The sequence below is a fragment of the Petromyzon marinus genome, chromosome 29 (assembly GCF_048934315.1).
Source record: "Petromyzon marinus isolate PM22_M1 ecotype Great Lakes invasive population chromosome 29, UKy_Petmar_22M1.pri1.0, whole genome shotgun sequence".
NCBI classification, from domain to species: Eukaryota; Metazoa; Chordata; class Hyperoartia; order Petromyzontiformes; family Petromyzontidae; genus Petromyzon; species Petromyzon marinus.
In genome coordinates, this window is record NC_133695.1 from 4,635,697 (window position 1) to 4,659,595 (window position 23,899).

General features: G+C 51.3%; 1 protein-coding gene across 2 annotated transcripts in view; it reads right to left on the reverse strand.

Moving 5' to 3' along the window:
• The window catches only part of AXL (AXL receptor tyrosine kinase), a 68,926-nt gene continuing 45,027 nt past the window's right edge, over positions 1-23,899 (reverse strand). For both annotated transcript variants that reach the window (XM_032962876.2, XM_032962875.2), the window contains exons 12-19: positions 20,723-20,818; positions 18,649-18,735; positions 17,053-17,145; positions 13,505-13,626; positions 12,531-12,640; positions 12,001-12,160; positions 6,838-6,974; positions 1-2,190 (exon numbers count right to left, since the gene is read on the reverse strand). In XM_032962876.2, the coding sequence (XP_032818767.2) occupies positions 1,680-2,190; positions 6,838-6,974; positions 12,001-12,160; positions 12,531-12,640; positions 13,505-13,626; positions 17,053-17,145; positions 18,649-18,735; positions 20,723-20,818 (1,316 nt within the window). In that variant the 3' untranslated portion in view covers positions 1-1,679. The remainder of the gene's footprint in view (positions 2,191-6,837; positions 6,975-12,000; positions 12,161-12,530; positions 12,641-13,504; positions 13,627-17,052; positions 17,146-18,648; positions 18,736-20,722; positions 20,819-23,899) is intronic.

Consider the following 23,899-nt stretch of genomic DNA (forward strand, 5'->3'; position numbering starts at 1 on the left):
TAAATTTGAAATGATCATTTATTTAACCAATATAAGAACTATATAGGTGGCTGTGTTTCTGAAGTACTCATTGAAAAGCCAACATATGACATGTAGCAAGAAGTACATCGTCGTATCAGCCATGATTTATCCACTGCTTGATGAAGGCCGCCCCAAAGCTATGCTGGTTGGTGCGAGTTGGTTATGGGATTAGGCGAGTGGGAACCAGGACCGGTTCGGACATCACTCGCCACTGCTGTTAGCCGTGTCTGGGACTCAAACTTAGGCTGATGGTTTTTCCTCGTGAAATGTACGAACCACTGCTCCACCCTATTCTGGATGTAAATGAGTTAATTAAGACTTCATATTGTGCATGGCCTGTAGCCCTTTGAGTCTCAGGCAGTAATTGGTCAAACATTTCTACAACATTCTGAAAATACAATTTTCTGATGCACGAAAATTACAATTAGGGCATTACATAAACGTCTATATTAGTGCAAAATGCAGACCACCCCACTGCAGTGGTTGAAAGGTATAAACTGGCAATGTTACAATGTGCAAAGTTTGGTTACAAGAATCATACAAAATTACACGTACATACTAAATAAAAACAAGATAAAAAAAACCGTGATTGATTGTACAAAGCAGGGTTTAAGAGAATCAAGATTGACTTTTTAACAACCGATTATTGATAGGGTTAGATATAATCTATCGGTAATTACCGTGAAAGCTGCATATACATTTGTTTTGTAGGCGACACAAATTTCTGCAACAATTACCGAACGTGATGAAACATTGCATTAAGTCGGGCAGTTATTTTTTTTTTACATAAAGCGACAATTTCACCGATGCACTTTAAAATTTGTGATTCTTTCGTGGACTTCATTAACGCCATGTGGAATCTGAAGTTCATCTCAAACGATCGGAGCGGAGTTCCTTCATCTTGTGCTGTGGAGGACGTTACCTCCCATGGATATAATATAATGCTTGCGCAACGACCCACACGTACAGAAACAAAATCGTTGACAGACCGCATGCAGTTTGAGGCAACGCAAGCGTTCCGTAAGCAACCAAACTCCGCACACAGCCGCGCAAGTTTCCGTGCTTGCGTTGCCGTGCGTAACTCTCCAATGTGTTTTCGGGTTGTACCGTGGTGCTGTTTTTTAACACGATGTCTGACGTTTCGCTGTCAAGACATTAGACTGTGCCGACAAAAGCGTCATTTGCAGTTTACCTGTAAAAGTATAAAAGGCAATGGTAGGAGAGACCGACATCATTGGGCGTAACGCACAGACTCTCGCATCCTCTGTTGATCTTGTTTTGCCACCTTTATTCATTTCCCTTGCTCGTTTCACCAAAAATAACACCTGATGACACTACCCCAAGTCGTCAGCTCCAACGCGAGATGTAAGTCACTCTCCCCGCACGCGGTGAAGCTTCAGCGTCCAAACAGACCGACGCAAGGCGGTCCCCCGTTTGCTTGTCCCACAGACCCTCGCGTCTGTCATTTCTGGCACGGAGAAGTAGCTGTCGAGTGTGAAGGCGGTGCGCAACTGCCACCGGGGCCCACAGGCCAGAGGGTCCCGGGTCGCCGAGAAACGCAGAGAGTGGGGGGTGGCAGGCAGGTTCAGGTGCCGCCCCTGCCCCTCATCTCATTCCTTGCACCCGCGCCACGACCACGCCACCGCACTCCGCGGTCATCACACCGTCTTGTCGGGGACGGTGGCCGCCGGGTCTCGCTCGGAAGCCTGCGCCTCGCCGGGACCGTTGTTGGCGGCGGACGGCGGCACAACGTAGCGACTCTCCGCCTCCGCGCAATCGCCGGCGCCCTCACAGTGCACCGTCGCGCACGAGGCCACGGGCCGGCAGCATCCCGCGGCGCCGCCATCGTCGCCGTCGTCGCCGCAACCGTCGAGGTCCCCAAACGCGGCCGCCACCGCTGCCGCCGCTGCGTCACCGCCGGCACCGTGGTCCTTATCCGTGGCGCACCACACGGCCCCGGCGCCGCCGGTGCAGCCGCCGCCGCCGCCGCCGCAGGCTCCGAGCTCCGAGAAGAATTCGGTGGCGGCTCGGCCCCTGTCGAGTTGGTCCGCGTTGACGTAGAGCTCCTCCGGGAGGGACTTGGCGATCTTCTCCAACTCGTACCGCAGCGACGTGAAGCTGGGACGCTGCGTCGGGTCCAGGTGCCAGCAGCCGTACATCAGGTCGTACCTGCGGCACACGAAAGACGGAGGGCTCCCCCCTGTGTCACTACGCAAGGACCGATAGGGAAGGTTCTGTCGTCAGCGAGCGCATCTTCAAGGCCGGCACGATGGGCAAAGTGGTGCGGCGTGGCCGACACTACGCACACCGGGCCGACTTTTTCTTCCCGGTGTTGATGTTTATGACACACCGCGCCAGGTACTCGTTCAAGGCCGAGTTTGACACAGGGGAGGCTCAGGACCGGTTCAGATATCCACCACTGTTACGGGTCGTGAACGGGAATGGAACTCGGGTCGTTGTGGGGAGAGTTTCAGAGCGTGGTCCTTGTTACTTTGGTTCTCCATACACATGCAAAAGCACTTGTATAAAGAACCGGCCAGGTTTTCCCACATTGAGATCCTCCTTAAAAAAAAAAGTGGGGGAGCAAGGGGTGGGGGTGGGGAGGGGGGGTGCTTTCTCTGAGCATTTCTGTTGATGTGTAGGAGGCGGCAAGAATGTCCGGAATAAAAGGAAACTCACGAAGGAGTATTCAATCACTGTGGAACAAATAACAGCACTTTCTGTCTCGTGCAACCGCTGAATGATGGACATTACGTGCGTATGTTGATCTTCTTTGGCAGCGTATGTAGCCAACCGTGCCGTTTCGTTTGTCTTCTGACAAATCCTCAACACGATACGATGTTAACCGATTCGGCGGCATCAAGATGCTCGCACCGAAACAGGGGACACGTTTATTTCATAGAGAGAGAGAGAGAAAGACAAAAATCTCCCCTGCATAGTCCCAATAAACTGTTGGGGCAAGTGCCGTGAGCGAGCACCTACGAAGGCCGGCACAGCACACGAACGTGTGGGTGTCCAGCACCAAGCCCTGGCCCCCTTTTTCTCACTCGTGGCGATGTTGACTACGCACCCGCACCCCGCAACTCATTTAAGTCTGAGTCGACCTAGGGGAGGCCCAGAACCCATTCAAATCATCGCCACTGGTGTTGGCCGTGAGCGGGAATCACACTCGGGTCGCCAGGTTCGTAGCGCAGCGCGCTAAACGCTGCCGCTAGAGAGAGAGAGACAGACAGACACACCCACCTAGAGGCCTGTGCCATTAGCACAACCCAAAGGAAACGAGTCGGGGATGGTGGAGTGACGACCGTAGGGGCTTCGAAGCCGCAGCGCCGACGTGGCACCGAGGAGTAACGATCCTTTCCAGTGGCGTGCGATGTTTCCAATTAGCGGCACTGTAGTTTCTCCGGTGGGGTATGTATGTGTGTACGTGTGGGGGTGAAGCGGAGCGGTGGCACAGTGGGTCCGTGCACCACGCTCTGAACCAAACAACCTGAAGTTTGATTCCTGCCCACAGGTTTTCATCGGTGGCGAGCGGTGGCCGAGCCGCACGTTGGCCCTCACCAACCGGACGCCGGCGAAGCATGGTCAAAGAACCCCCACGGCTGACACGTCAAGGGGAGGCTTTCATCCAGCAGTGAATTGAGGAAGGGGCTATAAAGTATTATGATTATTTTAGGGTTTTATGCAATAGTCTGCAAGCATTTCCACACCTCTGATTGTCACGGTTGACTACGTGCGGTGCGAAAGAAGTTCAACATAAATACAAGCATTGATACACGCACGGAGGCATGCACATGAGAGTGGAATATTTAAAATTTTCCAAATTAAATGTGAATGCGATCATATTATGTTGCATTCGATATCCACCGCCTGCACTTTGAATGTGTTTTGAGCCGAGCGAGTGGAAACTGTTTGATTCATTGAAATATTTCACTCGGACCAATCCGTTGAGATGGAACATCACTTTCAAGGTGTGCGTCCAGGGTGTATGCAAATTGTAAGCTACTTTATTTTATACAAATAATTTAATTAAGAAACTATTAAACAATTATATCTTCTTGGTTCTTTCGGTAAAGTCACGTAGAATGGAAATAAAATAATAATAAAACATTAAATGAAATTATCACGACGTTTCGAAATTTAAACAATTATAGTATAGGGACTCTTCTGCTTACTAATGAGTTAGGTTCCAGGTCTGTTCGCAAGTCGATTTTGTTCGCAAGTCCAACTTTACTCCTGTCGATTACAAACGTGTTGTACGGCATGTACACGGAACACGGGGTATGGCTTTAAAAGTTGTATAATCTCCTGCAGATGTAGATGCCACTGCTTCTTCACGTTCTGCAGATGTAGATGCCACTGGTTCTTCACGTTCTGCAGATGTAGATGCCACTGGTTCTTCACGTTCTGCAGATGTAGATGCCACTGGTTCTTCACGTTCTGCAGATGTAGATGCCACTGGTTCTTCACGTTCTGCAGATGTAGATGACACCACCGCCACCTATTGTGCGGCGGTTTAACTTACGACTCTCGGTCCGAAAAGGCAACTGGACACACGGGCAAGGTTTGTTCGTACCTCTAAAAGTTCATAAGTGAAATGTTCGTAAGTACGAGTCACTATAATACCATTGGAAACCTCATTTGCCAGTAAAAAAATATGATGCCATATTTTGGTTCTTCACGTTCTGTAGATGCCACTGGTTCTTCACGTTCTGCAGATGTAGACGCCACTGGTTCTTCACGTTCTGCAGATGTAGATGCCACTGGTTCTTCACGTTCTGCAGATGTAGACACCACTGGTTCTTCACGTTCTGTAGATGTAGATGACACTGGTTCTTCACGTTCTGTAGATGCCACTGGTTCTTCACGTTCTGCAGATGTAGACGCCACTGGTTCTTCACGTTCTGTAGATGTAGATGACACTGGTTCTTCACGTTCTGTAGATGCCACTGGTTCTTCACGTTCTGCAAATGTAGATGCCACTGGTTCTTCACGTTCTGCAGATGTAGACGCCACTGGTTCTTCACGTTCTGCAGATGTAGATGCCACTGGTTCTTCACGTTCTGTAGATTTAGATGACACTGTTCTTCACGTTCTGTAGATGCCACTGGTTCTTCACGTTCTGCAGATGTAGATGCCACTGGTTCTTCACGTTCTGCAGATGTAGATGACACCACCGCCACCTATTGTGCGGCGGTTTAACTTACGACTCTCGGTCCGAAAAGGCAACTGGACACACGGGCAAGGTTTGTTCGTACCTCTAAAAGTTCATAAGTCAAATGTTCGTAAGTACGAGTCACTATAATACCATTGGAAACCTCATTTGCCAGTAAAAAAATATGATAATTGTTTTTTTACCCTTTTATCTGGCAACAAAACTGACACCTTTTTTTACAAGGAGCCATGTTTACATTGACCACAATACCTGCGGTCGGAACGCAAACAAAAAACAACTCTGATAATGTATTGGCACTGTCCTTGAAATTGATTCGTCCACACCCGAGACAGCTTTCTTTAGAGCCTCGTCTCATATGGTGTTGGACCAGAAGACGCCAGAAGACGGCAAAAGGCGCACAACTCAAAGACAATGCACCATCAGAGTATGAGAGCTTACCCCGACGAGTCCATAGCTTCCAAATTTGAAAAAAAATACTCCGCTTGGGATTATACACGAAAATCATCCAACCCCGACTGCCAACACTTGGCAAGACCCTCCAGAAAATGTCCTGGGCAAAACAAAGCCGAATTAAAGCGAAATAGTGGCCGCCCTTATTGCCCGGTGCAGATGCGCCGGCCGCTTTGTACCACCAGGTGGCGGCACACGCACGGGATTTGTACTGCCCCCCCCCCCCCAGCAGGGATGGGTGGGTGAACTGGAATTGGTCACCTGTGCACTCTGCCAGGCGCTATTGCCCTCCACCCGACCGTCTGTAGTAAGGAGGCCGGGCGTGGCACACTGGCCACCCACCCCCTCGTGTGCCGTGCCAGCCTTCATTGGTGCTCGCTCACAGCACTTGCCCCCAAAAGTCCGTTAAAGGCTACAATGAGGGATCTTTGTATGCACGTATGGGGAGTGGTTAGCACGTTGACCGACAAACCCGGCGACCCGATTTGAATTTCTCGCTCAAGGCCAACACCGATGACGATTGATCTGAACCGTTCTCGGGCCTCCCCGAGGTCGACTCAGCCTTAAATGATAATTACCTGTCGCAATGTGGAAATCATCAGCAGCGGGGAGACAAAGAAGACCGTGCGTGGTGTTGGTTACCCACCCCCTCACGTGCCGTGCCGGCCTCCATATGTGCACGCTAAGAGCACTTGTGCCCAAGAGTCTATCAAAGGCTATACGGGGGATCTTTGTCTTGGTATATATGTGACCAGTTCTCGTGGGAATCTGCGTGGGTTGTGAACGCCCGTCCTGAATGAGATAACACCGATGATGATGATGGTGCCATTGCCAACGCAATAATTTAGTTTCTCAATGGGTTTCTACACGAGTCTGCGTCTCCGTGTGAATCTATGACTCACCAAATGAGTCTTTGACGTGCGTATGTGAGACTGCGGGCAGAGGAGCGACGCTCACAACAACGAGTGAGGCGCCGGGGCGGCTAAAATGCAGAAAGTTGGCACAGTGGGGAGCATAGCTGGTGCGTCTGCCAGTCATCTCAGTCAGTCAACCCACGACACCTGGGTCTGTTCCGTGACCTCCTGCCAGCGAGCCTTCGACACTTCACGTGGCCTCAAAACGCAACTCGCGTGGCACAAGTGTTGTGGCGACCGTCAAAAGCGATTTAGCGGCTGTTGTCGTTTGCTCACAGTTGGTCGAGGCAGTCTGGCGGCTGCTTGAGTCGGTGGCCCTGCTGCAGGTAGTCGTAGATCTCGTGGTTTGCGATGCCGGGGTACGGCATCTGCCCCCGCGTCGCGATCTCCCACATGGTCACGCCAAACGCCCACTGCGACGACAGTCAAGGGACAGAGTTCCGCACATTTAGGGGCGGCTTCACCGGTCAACGTTATTCAAGATCACGCGTGTATCCATCGCCGCAATGCGTTTTAGGCTTGCATTATATACCTAGTAAACGCGCAGCGTTAGCAGCACGATGGGCCGACATTGGCCCCAATCGCATGGCAACGTTGGCCACCTGGGTAGCTTACCGCAGTATCTATAGTTTGAAACAGCAGAGGGTAGTGCGGCAAAATCCATTGTTGTACCGTACTTATACGCTGTACTCCCGGCGTCTTTGCGCCACGCCGTTTCCAAGCCACACCGACTACCATGGCGCACCTCCGATTAGCACGGTTGGCTACGTACGGCGGGAAAGAAGTTCAACATACCTGTACATACATACGTGGTCACATGACCCTCATAATGATCCATATTTGCGTGGGAAGGCCCTCGGGAAACCACCAGGAGGCCAACATCATCCAGCAATGGATTGAGAAAGGCCGCAATGCAGTGGATAGCGCACCACGCTCCGAACCCACAGACCTGAAGTTTGATTCCCAGGCCGCTGCTAATAGTGGGCGAGTGATATCCGAAGCGGTCGTGGGCGAATCTCCCCTTCACCAACCCGCACTGACCAACGCGGGGAAGTATGGACAAACAACGTCCCCCCCCGCCCCCACCATGACACGACACGACGTGATGTTAAACACCCAGCAGTGTGTTTACTTCGCATCAATCACAAAAGTGTCCGCTGTCATGGACTTCAGATCAGTAATTCCTGTATTGGATATAACCAGGTATGAAGAGTTGTCTCCTCCCCCCCCCCCCCCCAAGTTAGCAAAGCGAATGGGTCAGGCTAACTATAGGAACCATCAACAGAGCACCCAACGGGTCAGACCGGTCTCGGATAAGATTAAAAAAGGGAGCGATTGTGCTCCTTACTGAATGAGACGGCGGTGTTCCTTCACCGCTCCCTTGAAACGAACGCCCGTGTCAAATTAAAGGAGCAGGGGTTGCAACCCCGCTCCTATTCTTACATGCGCAGACAGACGGCACAAAGGGGCTTTTGAGCTATAGGAATGGTTTTTCTCTTCCCCCTCCCCCCACCCACGTGCTGTATACAATGCAGGGGGAGCGGTGGCGCAGCGGTTAGAGGCACCGAGCAATGAGCTCAGCTACCCGTGTTAAAGATCTCGGCTAAGATCTTGGCGAACATGTGTGGCGATTAAACCCGTCTCATTCGGGCCCTAGGCCACCGTTAAACCAACCCGCAGTGACCAGCGTGGTAAACTTTACTCGAACAACTCCCGTGACTGGGGAGGGGGGCCTGTAATCCAGCACTGTGGAGGCAGCGAGGGTTGGTTGATCACGCACACACACACACACACACGTGGATGTTGTGAAACTCCCTTCGCGTGGGCGTTGAGGAGGAGCCGTACACTGGCTCGCCAGGAGAAGGCAGTACAGCAAGTTTCATCTATTTATACGGGGATAGTGTGTTGCCCCCTCGCATGCGTGGGTTTTCTCTGGGTGCTCCGGTGTCCTCCCCCACGTGTCATAATAATAAAATAAATTGTACATTGAATGAAAACATCTTAAAATAAAAAGCCAATTCAGGACCTTCACGAAAGTCCCGAATAAGGCTTCAGCTTATGCTTTCCTGGATAAATAATTAACATGAATAATTAACTCATATAAATAAGTGGGTTGACATGTGGCTGTTACAAAATGCATGTATGTATGTTGGACTTCTTTCGCATCGTATGTAGCCAACCGTGCTCATCGCAGGTGCAGGGGGGAAGGACAAGAAACTGAACACAAAACGCAGTTCTAAAGAAACACATTTTCAATCTACATGATGATTTAAAAGTGCACAGCTCCAGTGGCTACTGAATAAATATCATAAGGAAGAGCGTTCCAGACGGCCGCAGAAGCGCATCTGAAAAAGCACAATGCAGTGACCGCCTTTGTTCGATGGCTAGACAAAATATCATTCGTGCACAATGTATAGCATGCCCGCTCTATAGAATGCCCCCTCTATAGCATGCCCATGGCAGCAAAACACATGCACGCACACACGCGATTCAATGTTCGCACAATCGCATGACCACAGTGTTTGTTCGCACGACCAAGATCCTTTATTTAGCCTTGAAGACTGTTGGGGGCAAGTGCTGTTAGCGAGCACCTATGAAGGCCGGCACGGCACACGAGGGGGTGGGTGGCCAACACCACGCCCGACCGCCTTTGTCTCCCCAGTGGCGATGTTTACACACCGCACCAGGTACTCATTTGAGGCCGAGTTGACCTAGGGCAGGCCCTGGACCGGTTCAGATAATCGTCACTGGTGTTGGACATGAGCGGGAGTCGGACTCAGGTAGCCGGGTTCGTAGCGTAGCGCGCTAACCACACGCGCCCATAACAAACACGCACGTGCCCACACACACACACAGCCCTACGTGTACACCCCACATGCTTTGTATGCAAGCCGCTTGTGTGACCACTGAATCAATCTACAGCAGCCGTGGATGATGGGACCCGACAGTGGAGAGGAGTGGGGAATCAGGAGGAACCAGGCAGACCTGTGCTGCACCCAGAGTCGCGCACAGTTGCCAGCCAACTTTGACTTCTGGGCACATTCCTTGAGCAAGACCATCAAGGAAAAACGCGTGCGAGTGCTTGCGTGCATGTGCGTGCATGTGTGTGCCCGACTGAATGTGTGCGTGGGCGTGCGTGTTGTGTGTGTGTGTGTCTGTGCACGTGGGTGCGTGCGTGTAATTGCAGCTTTGTTACAAGTGAACCAAATCCTGGGCCTCCGCTAAGTCGACTCGGCCTCAATTGAGTACCTGCTGAGGCGTGTAAAACATCAGCACTGAGGAGACAAATGCGGCCTTGCATAGTGCTGGCAACCCACTGCCTCGTGTGCCGTCCCGGATAAGCTTAATAGGTGCTCACTAGCAGCACTCGCCCCAACAGCCTGTTGAAGGCTATACGGCGAATCTTTGTCTTTGTGCACACATGCGGTTGCATGTATGCATGTATGTAGAGCTTCTTTCGCACCGTACAAAGCTAATTGGAGGTGCGGGGGGGAAGGACAACAAACTAAACACAAAAAGAAATTAGTTTAACAAATGCATGAATCTGTTGAGGCTTTACGGGGTATCTTTGTCCTTGATGGTGTCTTGGTTCAGATTTGCCCCTCCGCCTCCCTAACTCCGACCTGCCCTCCCAAACCCTGCACCAGACTCTGAGTAAGCACACCTGCCTAGTGCACTGCGAACGCCCACAGATGTTCACGTGGGTTTTTTTTTTATTTTCCTCCAACATTTGTGGTTCTTTACTTCCCAAATTATTCCCAACCGTGCTATCGGCGGTCACGTCGCAAGCTGGATAACCCATTTGGAATTCTCGCAAGCAAAGTGCGTAACCCCGAGTTGTCAGCGAACAGCTGTGGAAGAGATCCCTCCCAAAAAGTTTTCCCACGGAGGAAAGGAAACGAAAAGGAAACGGGCGGAATTTTCCTAAATCTTGTTCTCGGAGAGCGTCATTTTTTCTTTCAGTTTAAACCAAACATCACTCGTGTGCAGTGTGCATCGATGTAATTTGCACTTGAATGGAGAGAAAGTGGCAGACACGGAAGAATGAATCGACCGCAGTTAGAATTGAACAAAAGCAAAGCAAGCGTGAGGAAGACACAGCAATGGCACTTTAACTTAAACAAATATTTCTAACAATGAAAATCTGCAATGGTCAATGGCCCGTCGATGAATCCCCATCATGTTTCAGCTGCAACTCAGTGGCAAGTACGGATTACCAATCATCCGACGCAGGCGGTATGCGTCAACTTAATTTGCAAAACGCGGAAGGATCGCGTCCAGTGAAGTTTATCAACCAGGGGAGAACTCGAAACGACCGCCAGGATGGAGAGTCTCATTCGCCAGAGCGACCCGGGTACGAACCGAGCAATGCAAGTTTGAGACTCGATGAACGGAGGCCGAGGAACTGCAGTTGCGGAAAACCGGGGCCAATATAAATCCCGCACAAAACCACGGCACACTAACACAATGTGCCGCGGACCTCCGACGAGCCGCGGGTTGGCTACGTGCGGTGCGAAGAGGTTCGACATACGTACGTGCAACAACGGAACAATGCACGCACGTGAAAATCCAGTTGCTGTGCTGTCAATCGCTCCGCGCAAAAAGTCAACAGATGCTTCCAGCTGTTGAGCAGTGGAGAACGCGATTACGCTGAGCGTCGAGGGGCAGCCAGAAGCCAGCATGGGCAGATATTTTTCCGCGTCCGGCGAGAGGAAGTTGGACTTCTTGGCCATCCCCCCCCCCCCCCTGTCCGGTAAGAAACCGATCCCACCGGCTCGCAGCCCCGTCCGTACGATGACAGCAGTGGGTGGGGGGGGGGATGCTGAGGTCGATATTGGGGTAAGGCCAACATCGGTGGAGAGAGTGTTTTTCTGAAGCGGTCCTGGCCCTACTCGAGCTTGACTCGGCCGTAAATGAGCACCGCGTCTGGTGCGGCTCTGTGCGCACCATGGTTGGGGAGACAAAGGCGGTCAGGCACGGTGATGTCCTCACCGCTACTACCCCCGTGCGCACCGGGTGGCTTAAAACGCCACGAGTTGGTGCAGTGAGGAGCGCAGCTGGTGCGTCTGTCCGCCTTCCCAGTCAACCCATGACACCTGGGTGTCACGTGACCTCCTGCCAGCGAGCCCTCGATACTTCACGCAAACTCAAAGTGCACCTAGCTTGGCTCAAGCGTCGTGGTGATGTCACGGCGTTATTGTTGTTGGTGTGTATGTGCGTGTGTGTACGAGTCACCCCAGCCTCAAAATAAAACCTGGTACGCCACCGAGGACACAAAGGCGGGTGGGTATGTTAGCCACCCCTGTCTGTGCCGTGCCGGTCTTTATAGCTGCTACTCTCTAACCACCTTTGCCCCAACAGCCTTTCAAGGTTATACTGGGCTATAATGGGGATGCATACGAGTGAGCGAGTGAGCGAGTGAGTGGGTGTATTCCGCACCACGTCGCTCTTGGACGTGTAGAGCCGGTCGGCCAGACTTTCCAGCGCGATCCACTTGACGGGCATCTTGGCGATTCGGCCCTGCCGGTAGTAGTCACCGCTGTAGATCTTCTTGGAAAGGCCAAAGTCGGCGACGCACACGGTCATGTTCTCGTGCAGCCTGCGGCAACGCGGGAGACACGGGGTGGCCGAGAGCGGGCGGGCGGGCGGCAGAGTGGGCGGCAGAGTGAACGGGAGGTTCAATGGCGGGTGTGCGGTGTGGTGACGATGCGAGAGCGAAATATCAGCAAATGTTTCGTACGACAAGCGGCTGGCTAAGCAGTGGGACATCGTTCACTGCGACCGTTCAGAAATGAAGAGTGGGCTCGGGCAGGGTGCGTCGCCAGAAGGGATGACTGCCGGTGGTGAAGGGAGAGGGAGGAGGTGGGACGATGGTGGACAGGGAGGAGGTGGGACGATGGCGAACAGGGAAGTGGGCGAGAGATGGGCGACGATGTGACGCATCCACCATGACGACGGCACGCACTCACATGCAGTTGCGTGCGGCGAGGTCGCGGTGGATGAAGTTCTTGCTGGCGAGGTACTCCATGCCGCCCGCGATGTCCACCATGAACTTGACGAGCGTGTCCAGTGGCACGAGCTGTGCGTGATGGGCGGGGGGTCGGGGGGTTGGTCGAGCAGGGGAGGATGGGAGAGAATAGGGGAGATAATAGGAAAAAAGAGGAAATTTGGAAAAAGCAGAAGAGATGGGATGGGATATGGTAGAGGGGGGAGATGGTGGAGGGGAGAGATGGGAGGTGGAAGGAACAAGATGAGAAAGATGGGGGATGAGAGAGATAGAAAAACCAGTAAATGTGATCGGTATAAGTGGGAGAGGGGAGATTGGGAGAGAGAGGAATTGCGAACAAACAAGTTTATTCATATGTCCTGTGCTTACCAGTAAATAACGTACGGTGCGAAAGAAGTTCACCATACGTACATACCTGCCTCTGATGCTTCACCAGCCATAGACAGCTACGTGTATACCGTCTGTGTAAACTAGGAACGAGCGGAGCACGCGTGAAACGTGCCTTTGTGGCACGCGGAGACGCGAGGCGAGAGGGAGGACAGCACCACCGATGAGCATTGTTGGCTACGCATGGCGCGAAAGAAGCTCAACGTATGTACGCATGTAAGTTTTAGCAAAAGCGAGAATTCCACCGATGGAGCGGGCGGGCGTCGTCATCGCTGCGGGTGAACTTTTCACGACACAGACGTCTCGCTATAGAGGTGGGGGAGGGGGTGACCTGCTCGGTCTGAGCGAGCCTGTCCTGGCAGACCGCGTGCTCCCGGCATCTCTACCCCTCCCCCCCGCCCCCCACAAAGGCTCGGGGGTCGTGCGGCCGCAGTGGCGTATAGCGTAGCGTGGTCGGCATCGAACCCCCCGGAGCGAGGAACTAAACGGGGCCTCCCTGGATGACGGGCGCGCGCGAGTGGCGGTGAGCGGCGAGTGGCAGAGCCTCACCGTGGGCTGGTTGCTGATGCGGGAGCGCAGCAGGAAGCTGTGCAGGTCCCCGTGCTGCATGAACGGGATGACGACCATCGGCCGCGGCATGCGGTGCTGCTGGGACATCTCCATGCACACTCCTGCCAGGCGGGCACCACACGCGTCACGTCGCGTCAGATACCAGATGAGGATTTTGGGGTCAACGTGCAGCCTCGCCCTCCGAATTTGATGGTGGTATCCCACGTAAGGGTCAGCAGCGCACTGGACTTGCAATCCAGCGGTTGCCGGTTCGATTTGTTTCTTAGATTTTGTTGCTGTGCCGTAGTTTGAGTAAATAAGCGAATGAATGGACAGCGACGCCGAGGACGATCGTGGAGGACGAATGGCTCGGAGTTCTGTGCGCCGAGCCAGCGCCGCTGTTTGTGACCAGAGGATTGGTCCTCCCATCGTGCCTTGCTACGAAATGAAATGAACGAGCTGCAGTGTGACCTGTTTGGTGACATGGTGCCTCCTGAAGCTATTGTTAAGGTGGCTTGGGAAGCTCATTGGTGGCAGCTCGGAGCACCGAGGTGCCACCAATGATAATCATGGGTTTGAATTCCTGTTTCAGCCGCCCATGATTTCATTTGGTCCTCAAGTGCGGTGAATGTTCGGTGTCAGCCTGGTCACCAATGACTCACATAGACACTCATAGACTCACATAGAGTTCCATAGACTCGCATAGAGACCCATAGACTCACATAGAGACCCACATAATCCACAGTCTCAGCCGTGATTTAACCGGATTCTCAAGTGTGGTGAATTTTTGGTGTCAGCCTGGTCACCAATGACTCACATGGAGACTCATAAACCCACATGGAGACCCATAGACTCACATAGAGACCCACAGAATCCACAGTCTCAGCCGTGATTTAACCGAATTCGCAAGTGCGGGGAGTTTTTGGTGTCAGCCTGGTCACCCAATGAATCAAACAGGAAGGGGAAAAAAAACCTCCACTATCAGTAATTTGGATTTTTCGCTTAATTTAGCAACATTTCCAGCACTGAGAATTAAACATTTCAAGGGTCAAGGGTCAAGTGTGAAACCTCATAGCAGAGTTTGTGGGAAGGCGCGATGCCTGCAGTGTAAAGGACACACAAATTGAGTGAAAGGTTCGGTGGAAAATTCCCTTCCCACGGTCATTCTCTGACACAGGGGGCGGAGCAATGCGCCGCTCTGCGAGATGTCTCAATGGATTCTTCACCTCATGACACAAGGCCAACAAGAACACAATGCATTGGAGGCGGTAGGGGTGGACGGGTGGGGGGGGTGGGGAATTACCAAGACATGTAAATAAATATCCGTTACAAAAAACGACGAGGATGATGATGATGACGACACTAACGGTAAGGACAACTTCGATGAACAGGAATGACGGCGGTCGCGCGTTACGTAAAGGATCGGCCCACGTTTCACTCTGTTGCCCGACGCCAAAAGGAAGTGTGCAACAGCTGCTCTCTGGATGACTTTAATGCAACATTTCCCAAAGCCGCCGGGCAACCGGGGGGCCCTGCGGCGCAGGGATGGCCCACTCGGGGTCCAGCATCACCACTAAGGCAGAGGACACGGATGCCCACAAAGATCCCTGGGTTCAGTCCCCTCCCCCCCTGCCCCCCCCCCCCCCCACCGTCCTCCCACATCGTCCCCTCCCCCTACCCTCCAGACTGCAGTGAAGAAATGTTTTATTTATTTTATGTACACAGTTGTTCCTTTTAGGGCCACAGCGCTGTTGACAAATGTGTCGAGATGTTTTATTTGTGTTTGTGCGGTCACTGCCAACGCAGCAGCAGCATCGTCACAATTTAAATAATGACTTAGTACGTATTTCAATGCTCGTTTCCCGTCAGTCAATGGACAACGTGCAAGTCCTGTCCGATGTGTTTTCGAGTTCTGCCGCGCGTTGATCGGCACTGTGTCCGACGTTTCGCTCCACGCACCTGGGAGCTTCCTTCTAAAAACGGAGGGAGCTAAACATTGGAAACCGTTGCCGTCATATACGTATGTTGAACTTCTTTCGCAGAGTACGTAGCCAACCGTGATAATCGGAGGTGCGAAATATTCCACTTCTTCCTTCATTATTATTACATATCTTTTTTTTTTTTACAAAAAACATGACCGGTTTCGCGGGCAGCACGGATAAAAGCGAGCGGCTCCCTTCACGAAGGGGACCTCTCCCTGCGGGCCGCGAGCCCTGGACGGCTCAAGCCTCGCGTGATTACCGGGCGGACCCTGGCAATTGGCCGCACCTCCTAGAATTGTATCACGGTTGGCTGCGTACGGTGCGAACGACGTTCAACATTCCTGTACATACGTGCAATCGGGGCCTTAACGTGGGAGCTTGGTTAATGGCCTGAACAAGCAAGGTTATTCATATCTCCCCGTGCTTGCCAGTAAACAACGGAGCGCTCTGTATGGCTCTGATGTTCCACAAGCTATGCCGGCAACGTGTATACATTGTGTAAACTAGGGACGAGCGGAGCACGCGCAAAACGTGCCTTCGGCATGCGGGGATGCGAGGTGAGAGGGGACGGCATCTCTCCGATTAGCACGGTTGGCTACAGACGGTGGTGAAAGAGGCTCAACACACGTGTACATGCGTACAAATCGGGGCTTAACGTGGGAGCATCGGTTCACGGCCCCCGGGGGGCCGGTACCCTCCCCATACCCCGTGCGAGCGGGCGAGCGAGCGAATGAGCGGGCGGGTGTCCGGTGGGCGGGCCCGTGGGCGGACTCACGGGATGAGCAACTATTTTCTCAGGCCCGTGGCCCCGCGATGGATCGCAGTCACATTCCCACGTCGCGCAGCAGCCTGGTTGCTTCACGCTGGAACGCTGCAAGGCGCAAGTCGCCCAGGAGTTCCCACGGCTCTCCCCGGACCTCCTGGGACGGAATGCTCGCTGGGCTTTTGTGCTTTGCTTTTTTGCTTTTTTTTTTCTTTCCCCGGCCAAATGCAAACAGACGATCAGCGTCATCCGCCACTTGTAGCTATCGCTGGAGTAAAAACTTTGTTTCATCGAACGAACCGTGATTTATCCATCGTTTTCTTGTTGTAGGCATCACCATCGTCATCATTGTGATCATTGGTCAGAAGCGATCCATTGCTGGATAAAGGCCTTTCCGAGCCATCGTCATGTCTCCTGGGTCTTATGATGAAACTCTACCTCGTTTTTATCATCATCATCATCAATCAGCAGCAGCCATAAAATAAAAAAACATTGCTTATAGTATTCTTAGCTCTTTCGGTAAAGTCACGTTGAAGGGAAACAATAAAATAATAAAAAATATATAAAACAATACAAATTCTCACGACGTTTCGACCATAACACAAACGGTCGTCATCAGGTGTGTTATGGTCGGAACGTCGTGAGAATTTTTATTGTTTTATATGTATTTTATTATTTTATTGTTTCCCTTCAACGTGACTTTACCGAAAGAGCTAAGAATATGAATTACTGCAGTCACGAAAGCTTTAAATCAAAATTGTTTATAGTAGTCGTATGTCTAGAATCCACAGATGCATCCTTACCAATGAGACCCAGGACATTGGGGTGATCAAATTCATTCATGCAGACCGCCTCACTCAGAAACTCCTCCATCTCGTTCCGGGAGCAAATGTCCACTGCAAAAAAAAACAAACAACAAAGATCCCCCCTGTAACCTTAACAGACTTTTGAAGCAAGCGCTGTTAGTGAGAAGCACCTATGAAGGCCAGCCCGGCACGTAAGGGGGTGGCCAACGCCACATCAGGCCACCTCTCTCCCCGCAGCGCTGATGTTTACACACCACATAAGGCGCTCATTTAAGGCAACCGATATTAACCGTGGCAGAGCTCGCTGACTGTTATACCACTGCTCGACAGGCACACGCACACACACAGCCACACACAGAGGAGGGAAGTGTGTGTGTGTGTGTGGAGGGGTACAGAGTGAGGTGGGAGCGGAGAGACGTAGGCAGCGGGCAGACGGTGAGCGTGTGCAACCTTGCAATTGATCTGGGATTGCAGAGGAAAGCCGGTGGAGTGGTTGGGAGTAATCGAGGTGACGTGCACGTGGCGGTGGGGGGGGGAGAATGGCGGCCTTGTTTCAAATGGAGCCGTCACGTCTCACTCATCGCGAGGTAACGAAGCGAAGTGGCCACAAGCCGGCGCCAGGATTGGTCTCACGAGCGCCGCTAACGAAGCGACTTCAGCACCACACCCCCTGTCGTGCATTTTGCTGTCGGCAATATTACAACGTTTCATGCATCTCAACATTTTCTTATTTAAAGATTTAAAAGGTAGAAAATAAAAATAGGACCAACCCTCTGGCAGTTACTTGTGGAGACAGGCTCTCAGCTGCGCTCAGAGGTCATAGACCATGGGATTTTCCCCAACTGCTAAATCAAGTTTGGGCGAAAATCGCACCGTATACATTATCAGCGGCAGTGATTTATCCAGCGCCGGACTTTCAAGGCCTCCCTGAGCTGCCGCCATCTTTCACGGTATCCGCTCCCCCTTCGCTGGCTTCCTGTGGCCAGTGGGGTCAGCTACAAGGTCGCCTGCTTTTGGTCGTCCCCCTGCACTAACAGCTGACGGTGGAACTCTCCGCAGCAGCAGCAGCAGCAGCAACAGCGCGACTCACAACCTCCTCTCTACATCGAGGACCAGGACCGCCGTTTAATTATTGGCACCGGGGTCACACGGCAACCACGCTGCTCACCACTCCACTGTAACCGCTCGCTCGCACCTCCACCCCACTCACACACCCCAAAGGCAGGCGGAGGGGAAAGTTGTTGTATTTTTTCTTTCTTTCTGTGCGACTGTTTTAATCTGAAACAGACACTCCTGCAGGAAATGGGGAAACGCGCCGTGATTTGCAGGCAGGGCTCGGGTAAAGGCGCGCATATGTGCACGCGTGGAAATGCGTGTGTACGTGTGTACGTGGAAATGCGTGTGCACGTGCGTGCATGGAAATGCGTACGTGCTTGGCAATGCGTGTGTACGCGTGTGCATGGAGTTGCGTTTGTACGTGTGTGTGCGCACGTGTAAATGCATGTGTGTGTACGTGCGCGCGTACGGAGAAATGCGTGCGTGTGTGGAAATTCGTGCGTGTGTGGAAATGCGTGTGTGGAAATGCGTGCGTACATTTCATGGTCTTGACGGCCACCTTGGTGCCCTCGCTACTGGCCCCCTCCCTGACGAGGCGGCCCTCGATCACCGAGCCGAACTCGCCTGGGGAGAGGGGGGGCCACGTCGCGGCGTTAGTGGAGGAAACAAAGACAAAGGTCCCCCCAGTGTAGCCTCCTAACAGACCGTTTGGGGCAAGTGCTGTGTTAGCGAATAGCAGCACAACACACGAGGGAGTGGGTGGCCAGCACCACGCCCGACCGCCTTTGTCTCACCGGCGGCGATGTTTTACACATCACCGATTTGAGGCCGAGTCGACCTAGGGGAGGCCCAGGACCAGTTCAAATAATCCTCACAGATGTTTTATTATTATTTTAGATATTTTATAATGAATTAATTGATATTAATACAAATGCAAGTAGTGTCATGAGTCAAATGTCTTCTCAAACACAAGCAGTAATTTTCACCTCCCCCCCCCCCCCATTTTTTTCCGAGAAGGCCCTGGGATTTCAGAGGCCGGGTTTCCTGGTATAAATTCTACAAAAACAAAGCGCGTGCTTCCAAGTCAAACATTTCAACTTAAAAACAAAAGTTTCGCCGAGCTCATAGATGCTCAAAAATTCTCCCTTTACCCATCATTTCCCACCAGTCGTGGAAGGGGAAATGAGGTTATTTTTAAACATCCAAGCTGCCAAAGGATACCACTCACTCATACTTCCCCCCCCCCACCACAACACATCCCACCCCTCCCCCTGATCCCAAGAAGAGGATGCAATTTCTGACGATCGTCTTACGGTAGCAGTGCGAACGTTTTATCCGTGAAAACGAAAGCCAACACGGGATACGAAACGCGCTTTTCCTCGCAGAGGGTGGCGGCACGCCATCTTCACTTCCTACGTTCCGCTGGCACGTGTTTGGTGATTAATAAAGAAATAATTTGCACCAGTGATGTGCTGCGATTAATACGCACAGCGAGTACTCGTTTAAGGCGGTAGGGGATGCGTACTTGAAACGCGACACGTTAAGCGAAAAACGCATTGACCCAGATCAATTTCTCCATATTTGACGTTGTAACAATGAAGTTTGGCGAGACACGATGTACTGCTGCTACTGCTACTACACACACCGTGCAGTGAGATAGCGGGACGAATAACTGAGGGTACGCCGCCGTGTTACTGTATCATTCCGCTTGATGTATCACTGCGTTTCCTCTTTGATAGTCAGGTGCCTGAACTTATCCTGCCCCAGCACCCCCCTCCCACCTCCCCTGGGCACAGTTGCATTGCCTGTCCTCTCGATAGCTATGCCACCAGTTGGTGAACTGTAGCTACACGCAAAGCACGTGGTGTATGTACATGTGTTGAACTTATTTCGCACCGTATATAACCAACGGTGCTAATTGGAGGTGTGGGGAAAAGACAACAAACTAAACACAAAAAACTGTTTTAAGGAAATGAGTGGCTTCCTAATATTGGAAGGAAGAGGGCGTTCCAAATGGCCGCAAGAAGCGCATCTGAAAGTGCACGATGCAGTGACCGTCTGTTTGTTTCTTCGACGGCCAGCCAAAAGCCGCTGCTGCTGCAAGGATGACCAGAATTCGCGTGCTGATGGTTTATGCTCCTTGATTAGATCAGCAAGGTATCGTAGTTAATTCGTGGCAAGTACTTTGTGTTTAACGACCGCGACCCTATAGCGTATTCGTTTGGCGACCGGAAGCCAATGCAGCTCGGCGAACGCTGGGCAGACACGGTCGGATCGGAATGGTGGTGAGATGTTAACTACCTCGCCTGGTATGCAGGAGGTCATGGGTTCGATCTCGACCCTGACACTTGTATTTTTGGAGTTTGCGTGTCTCTCTCTTCCCGTGGTGACGTGGATTTTTCTCCGGGTCCTCCGGTTTAATAATAAAAAAAAGGTTTAGTTTATAGTTTTGTAGTACAGGACCTTGCACTTCGCGTCACGACACGTTCCAGAGAATTTGTACACGCAAGCACGGTGGGTCGAGGAACCAGCCACGGACCAACCCTCGTCTCCACGGACAACCCCTCACCAAGCGTCCTCCCCCCCCCGCCCCTCACTCGCGAGGCCTCACCTTCGCCAATGACCTTCCCGAGCGCCAGCTGCCTCCTCTCCAGCATCACCTCCTTGAGCTTCACCTTGAGTTCCTCGCTCACGCCGAGGCTCGTGACTGCACAGCAGAGCAACCAGCCGAGAGGGACAGAGACAGAGAGACACACACAGAGAGGGAGAGACGGAAGAGATGGAGGGAGAGAGAGAGGAAGAGAGGAAGGAAAGATGTTCAGTTAAATGTTCCTTCTGATATCCTAATATATAAACACCCAGGTCTGTGATTCTGTCATTCTGTGACTAACGCGGTACGGATTGGTTGAAGTGTGTCACGTGACCGGGACCAAGCAGCCAACCAACGCTTGGCGGGACTATAGAGGGGCGGGTGAAAGTCCGCATCGAACCAAACCCCGAGCAAGGCCATCTAATTAACGACGAGAGGAAATTCACACGAAATGTAATTTTCAACTAAGTATTCCAGATGTAAAATTATATACGCTTTTAATGAAGAAATAAAATTATCTAATTCAAAACATAATACAATTCAAAACATGTTTCATTTTAAAACTTCAAAACGAAGCATCGGGTGCTTGCGTGAATGTGTCGTTTGTGTGCAATTTTTTTCGTGACATTCCTGGCCGAAGGCCGTAAAAACAACCCCAAGTTGTTCCATAATCAACCGTGTTCCAATTGCGCTGTCGCACATAGTTGTTATATATTTTTTAATGTTGTTGAAGTGGGTGAGAACTCGTGATAGTCTCATTTGCAAGAACGACCCGAGGGAGTAGCTGTGCTGTCAAGGTGAAAACATTTCATTTAGAAATTTGTATGGCGGGTAAAACCTGAGTGGCATCATTCGTTAGTTATTGGTTGGTTGTGATTGGTTGATTGTGACTGGTTGGTTGTGACTGGTTGGTTGTGATTGGTTGATTGCGATTGCTTGCTCGAGACACCTGTTAGTGGATAAATAATTTGGTGATAAAAATATTTGTTTAAACACAACACTCGTTTATAACACTTTCTGGCCTGAAAGGAAAAGTTTATGATCAGCGACATTTCCGGCAATTTCCCTTCTTCACAGCACATAAATAACATAAAGGGCAAATTGTCGCATTATGTATACTTTTCCTTTTTAAGGCTGCAGTGTAATTGACGAATGTGTTGACTTTCATGTTGGTGGATATCTGAATTAAAGTAGTTATTTAATCAGAATCATCATCCTTTTACAAGCGACTTATTGAAGTTTTTGTCCATCATTCCCCTTTTAGCTCAAGAACCGAAGGCAGTGCTAGAACGAGGCTGTGTGCACACAGCTGCCGAGGTAGATGAACCCAGCAGCCTGAGTTCAATTCCCGAGCACGAGGCTCCGTGTGCACAGCTACAGAGGTAAGCATAGCGGTTGCATCGCGCTTTTTCAGATGTGCTTCTGTGGCCATCTGGAACGCTCTTTCTTCCGATATTAGGGAGGCACTGGAGCTATGCAATTTTAAATCTAAATTGAAAACTAATTTCTTTAGATCTGCTTTTTGTGTTTAGTTTGTTGTCCTTCCCCGGCACCTCCAATTAGCACGGTTGGCTATGTACGGTGCGAAAGAAGTTCAACATCCAAACATAACTCGATGGGTGTAATTCATGGAGTCATGGTTGACCGAGCTGAGCCCATCAAATCGCTGCCCTTGAGAACTCGGTTTCAATCACGGGGCAGCTTTAACCCAGAGGCGAACCCAGGTCCATTAACTTTGCTGGCTCGGACTGTGCTTTCATCACGCGGAACGAAGGAACCACTCCTTCAGCCAGGATAATTCACTAAAAAATAACACTCTTTGACGCTCGTCTGAAAGTAACACTTCCTGAACCCGGTCTCTGTTTATTATAGACTCTCCCCACAAGGTCGCAAGTAATGAGGAAAGCCAGTGCGATACCGCGTCGTGAAATAATGTTACGTCTACTGCCACCTTCAACCGCCGGGGTTCATACGAACTGATGGAGCCGTCCCAAAGATGTATGTCAAAACGTAGCAGCTTCCGCACTTGTAGGTGGAGGTCTGTAGGACTGTGCTCGTAGGCATTCGGGTGAATTCACGAAAAAAAAAAATCAGCCATGATTCGTGAAGGCCTTCCATAACAAGCCTGGCTCCAGTTCCTCTTAGATTATGGGTGCTACGGTGGTGAGATGTTAACTACCTTGCCTGGTATACAGGAGGTGGTAGAGGTTCAATCTCGACTGACGCCTGTATATTTGGAGTGTGCGTGTTCTCCCCCATGGTTGCGTGGATTTTTCTCCCGATTCTCCGGTTTTTGCCTCCACATTTAGAAACATGCGTTTAGAATATTTGGCTGCTCTAAATTTCGACGTGATAAGCCACTTCCTTGAGCTATCATTTGTGATAGCGAGGTCATTTTTGAAAAAAAAACAATATAGCTCAGCGGGCCTTACTTGGTAAAGTAGAAAATAGTTTAAAATAGTTTATGGGGTGGGAGCAGTAGAAATATTGTGTGAGGGGCCAAAGGGACATTGGGTGGTTCAGGGACCAGCCCAGCACCCCTCCATCACCACCCCCCCCCCCCCCAATCCATCAATGTCCCTCTTGGCCAAGCAATAACAATAATATGAATGATGACAATAACCATGGCCTTAAGCTAACGAGAATATCGTCTGGGAGTCTCAAGAAGTTTCCGTTGCATTGGGATGGTTCTGTCCAATTCTGTGACTCAAGAGTTTGCCTCAATGTGTTTGGGAAAAGCGGAGAGGCCGGAGAAAACCCGACCACACATGTGCAAGGGGAGAACACTCAAAGCTTCGCTTAGCACAGGTGGCTACGTATGGTGCGGAAGAAGTTCAACATACAATATAATACCCGCCAATGGCCACTAAGTCACGGTTATGTCACTACGATGCCTGTGCCAGGCCAGGTACACTTTTAGGCCACGTGAAGTGCCGAAGGCTCGATGACAGGAGGTCTCGGGACAGATCCAGGTGCCATGGGTTGGCTGACTGAGATGACTGGCAGATGCACCAACTTGTTGCTTGGTGCTTGGTAGGAGTGCCAGGTGGAGGGGTTACCAGCCCCGAGTATACACTAACCTAGCTACATACACACCCCTCACTGACACACACATATCCTGCACCACTTACACACCCAGCCTGCACCACACGCACACCAACACAGCCTGCATACACACACATACATACAAAAAATACA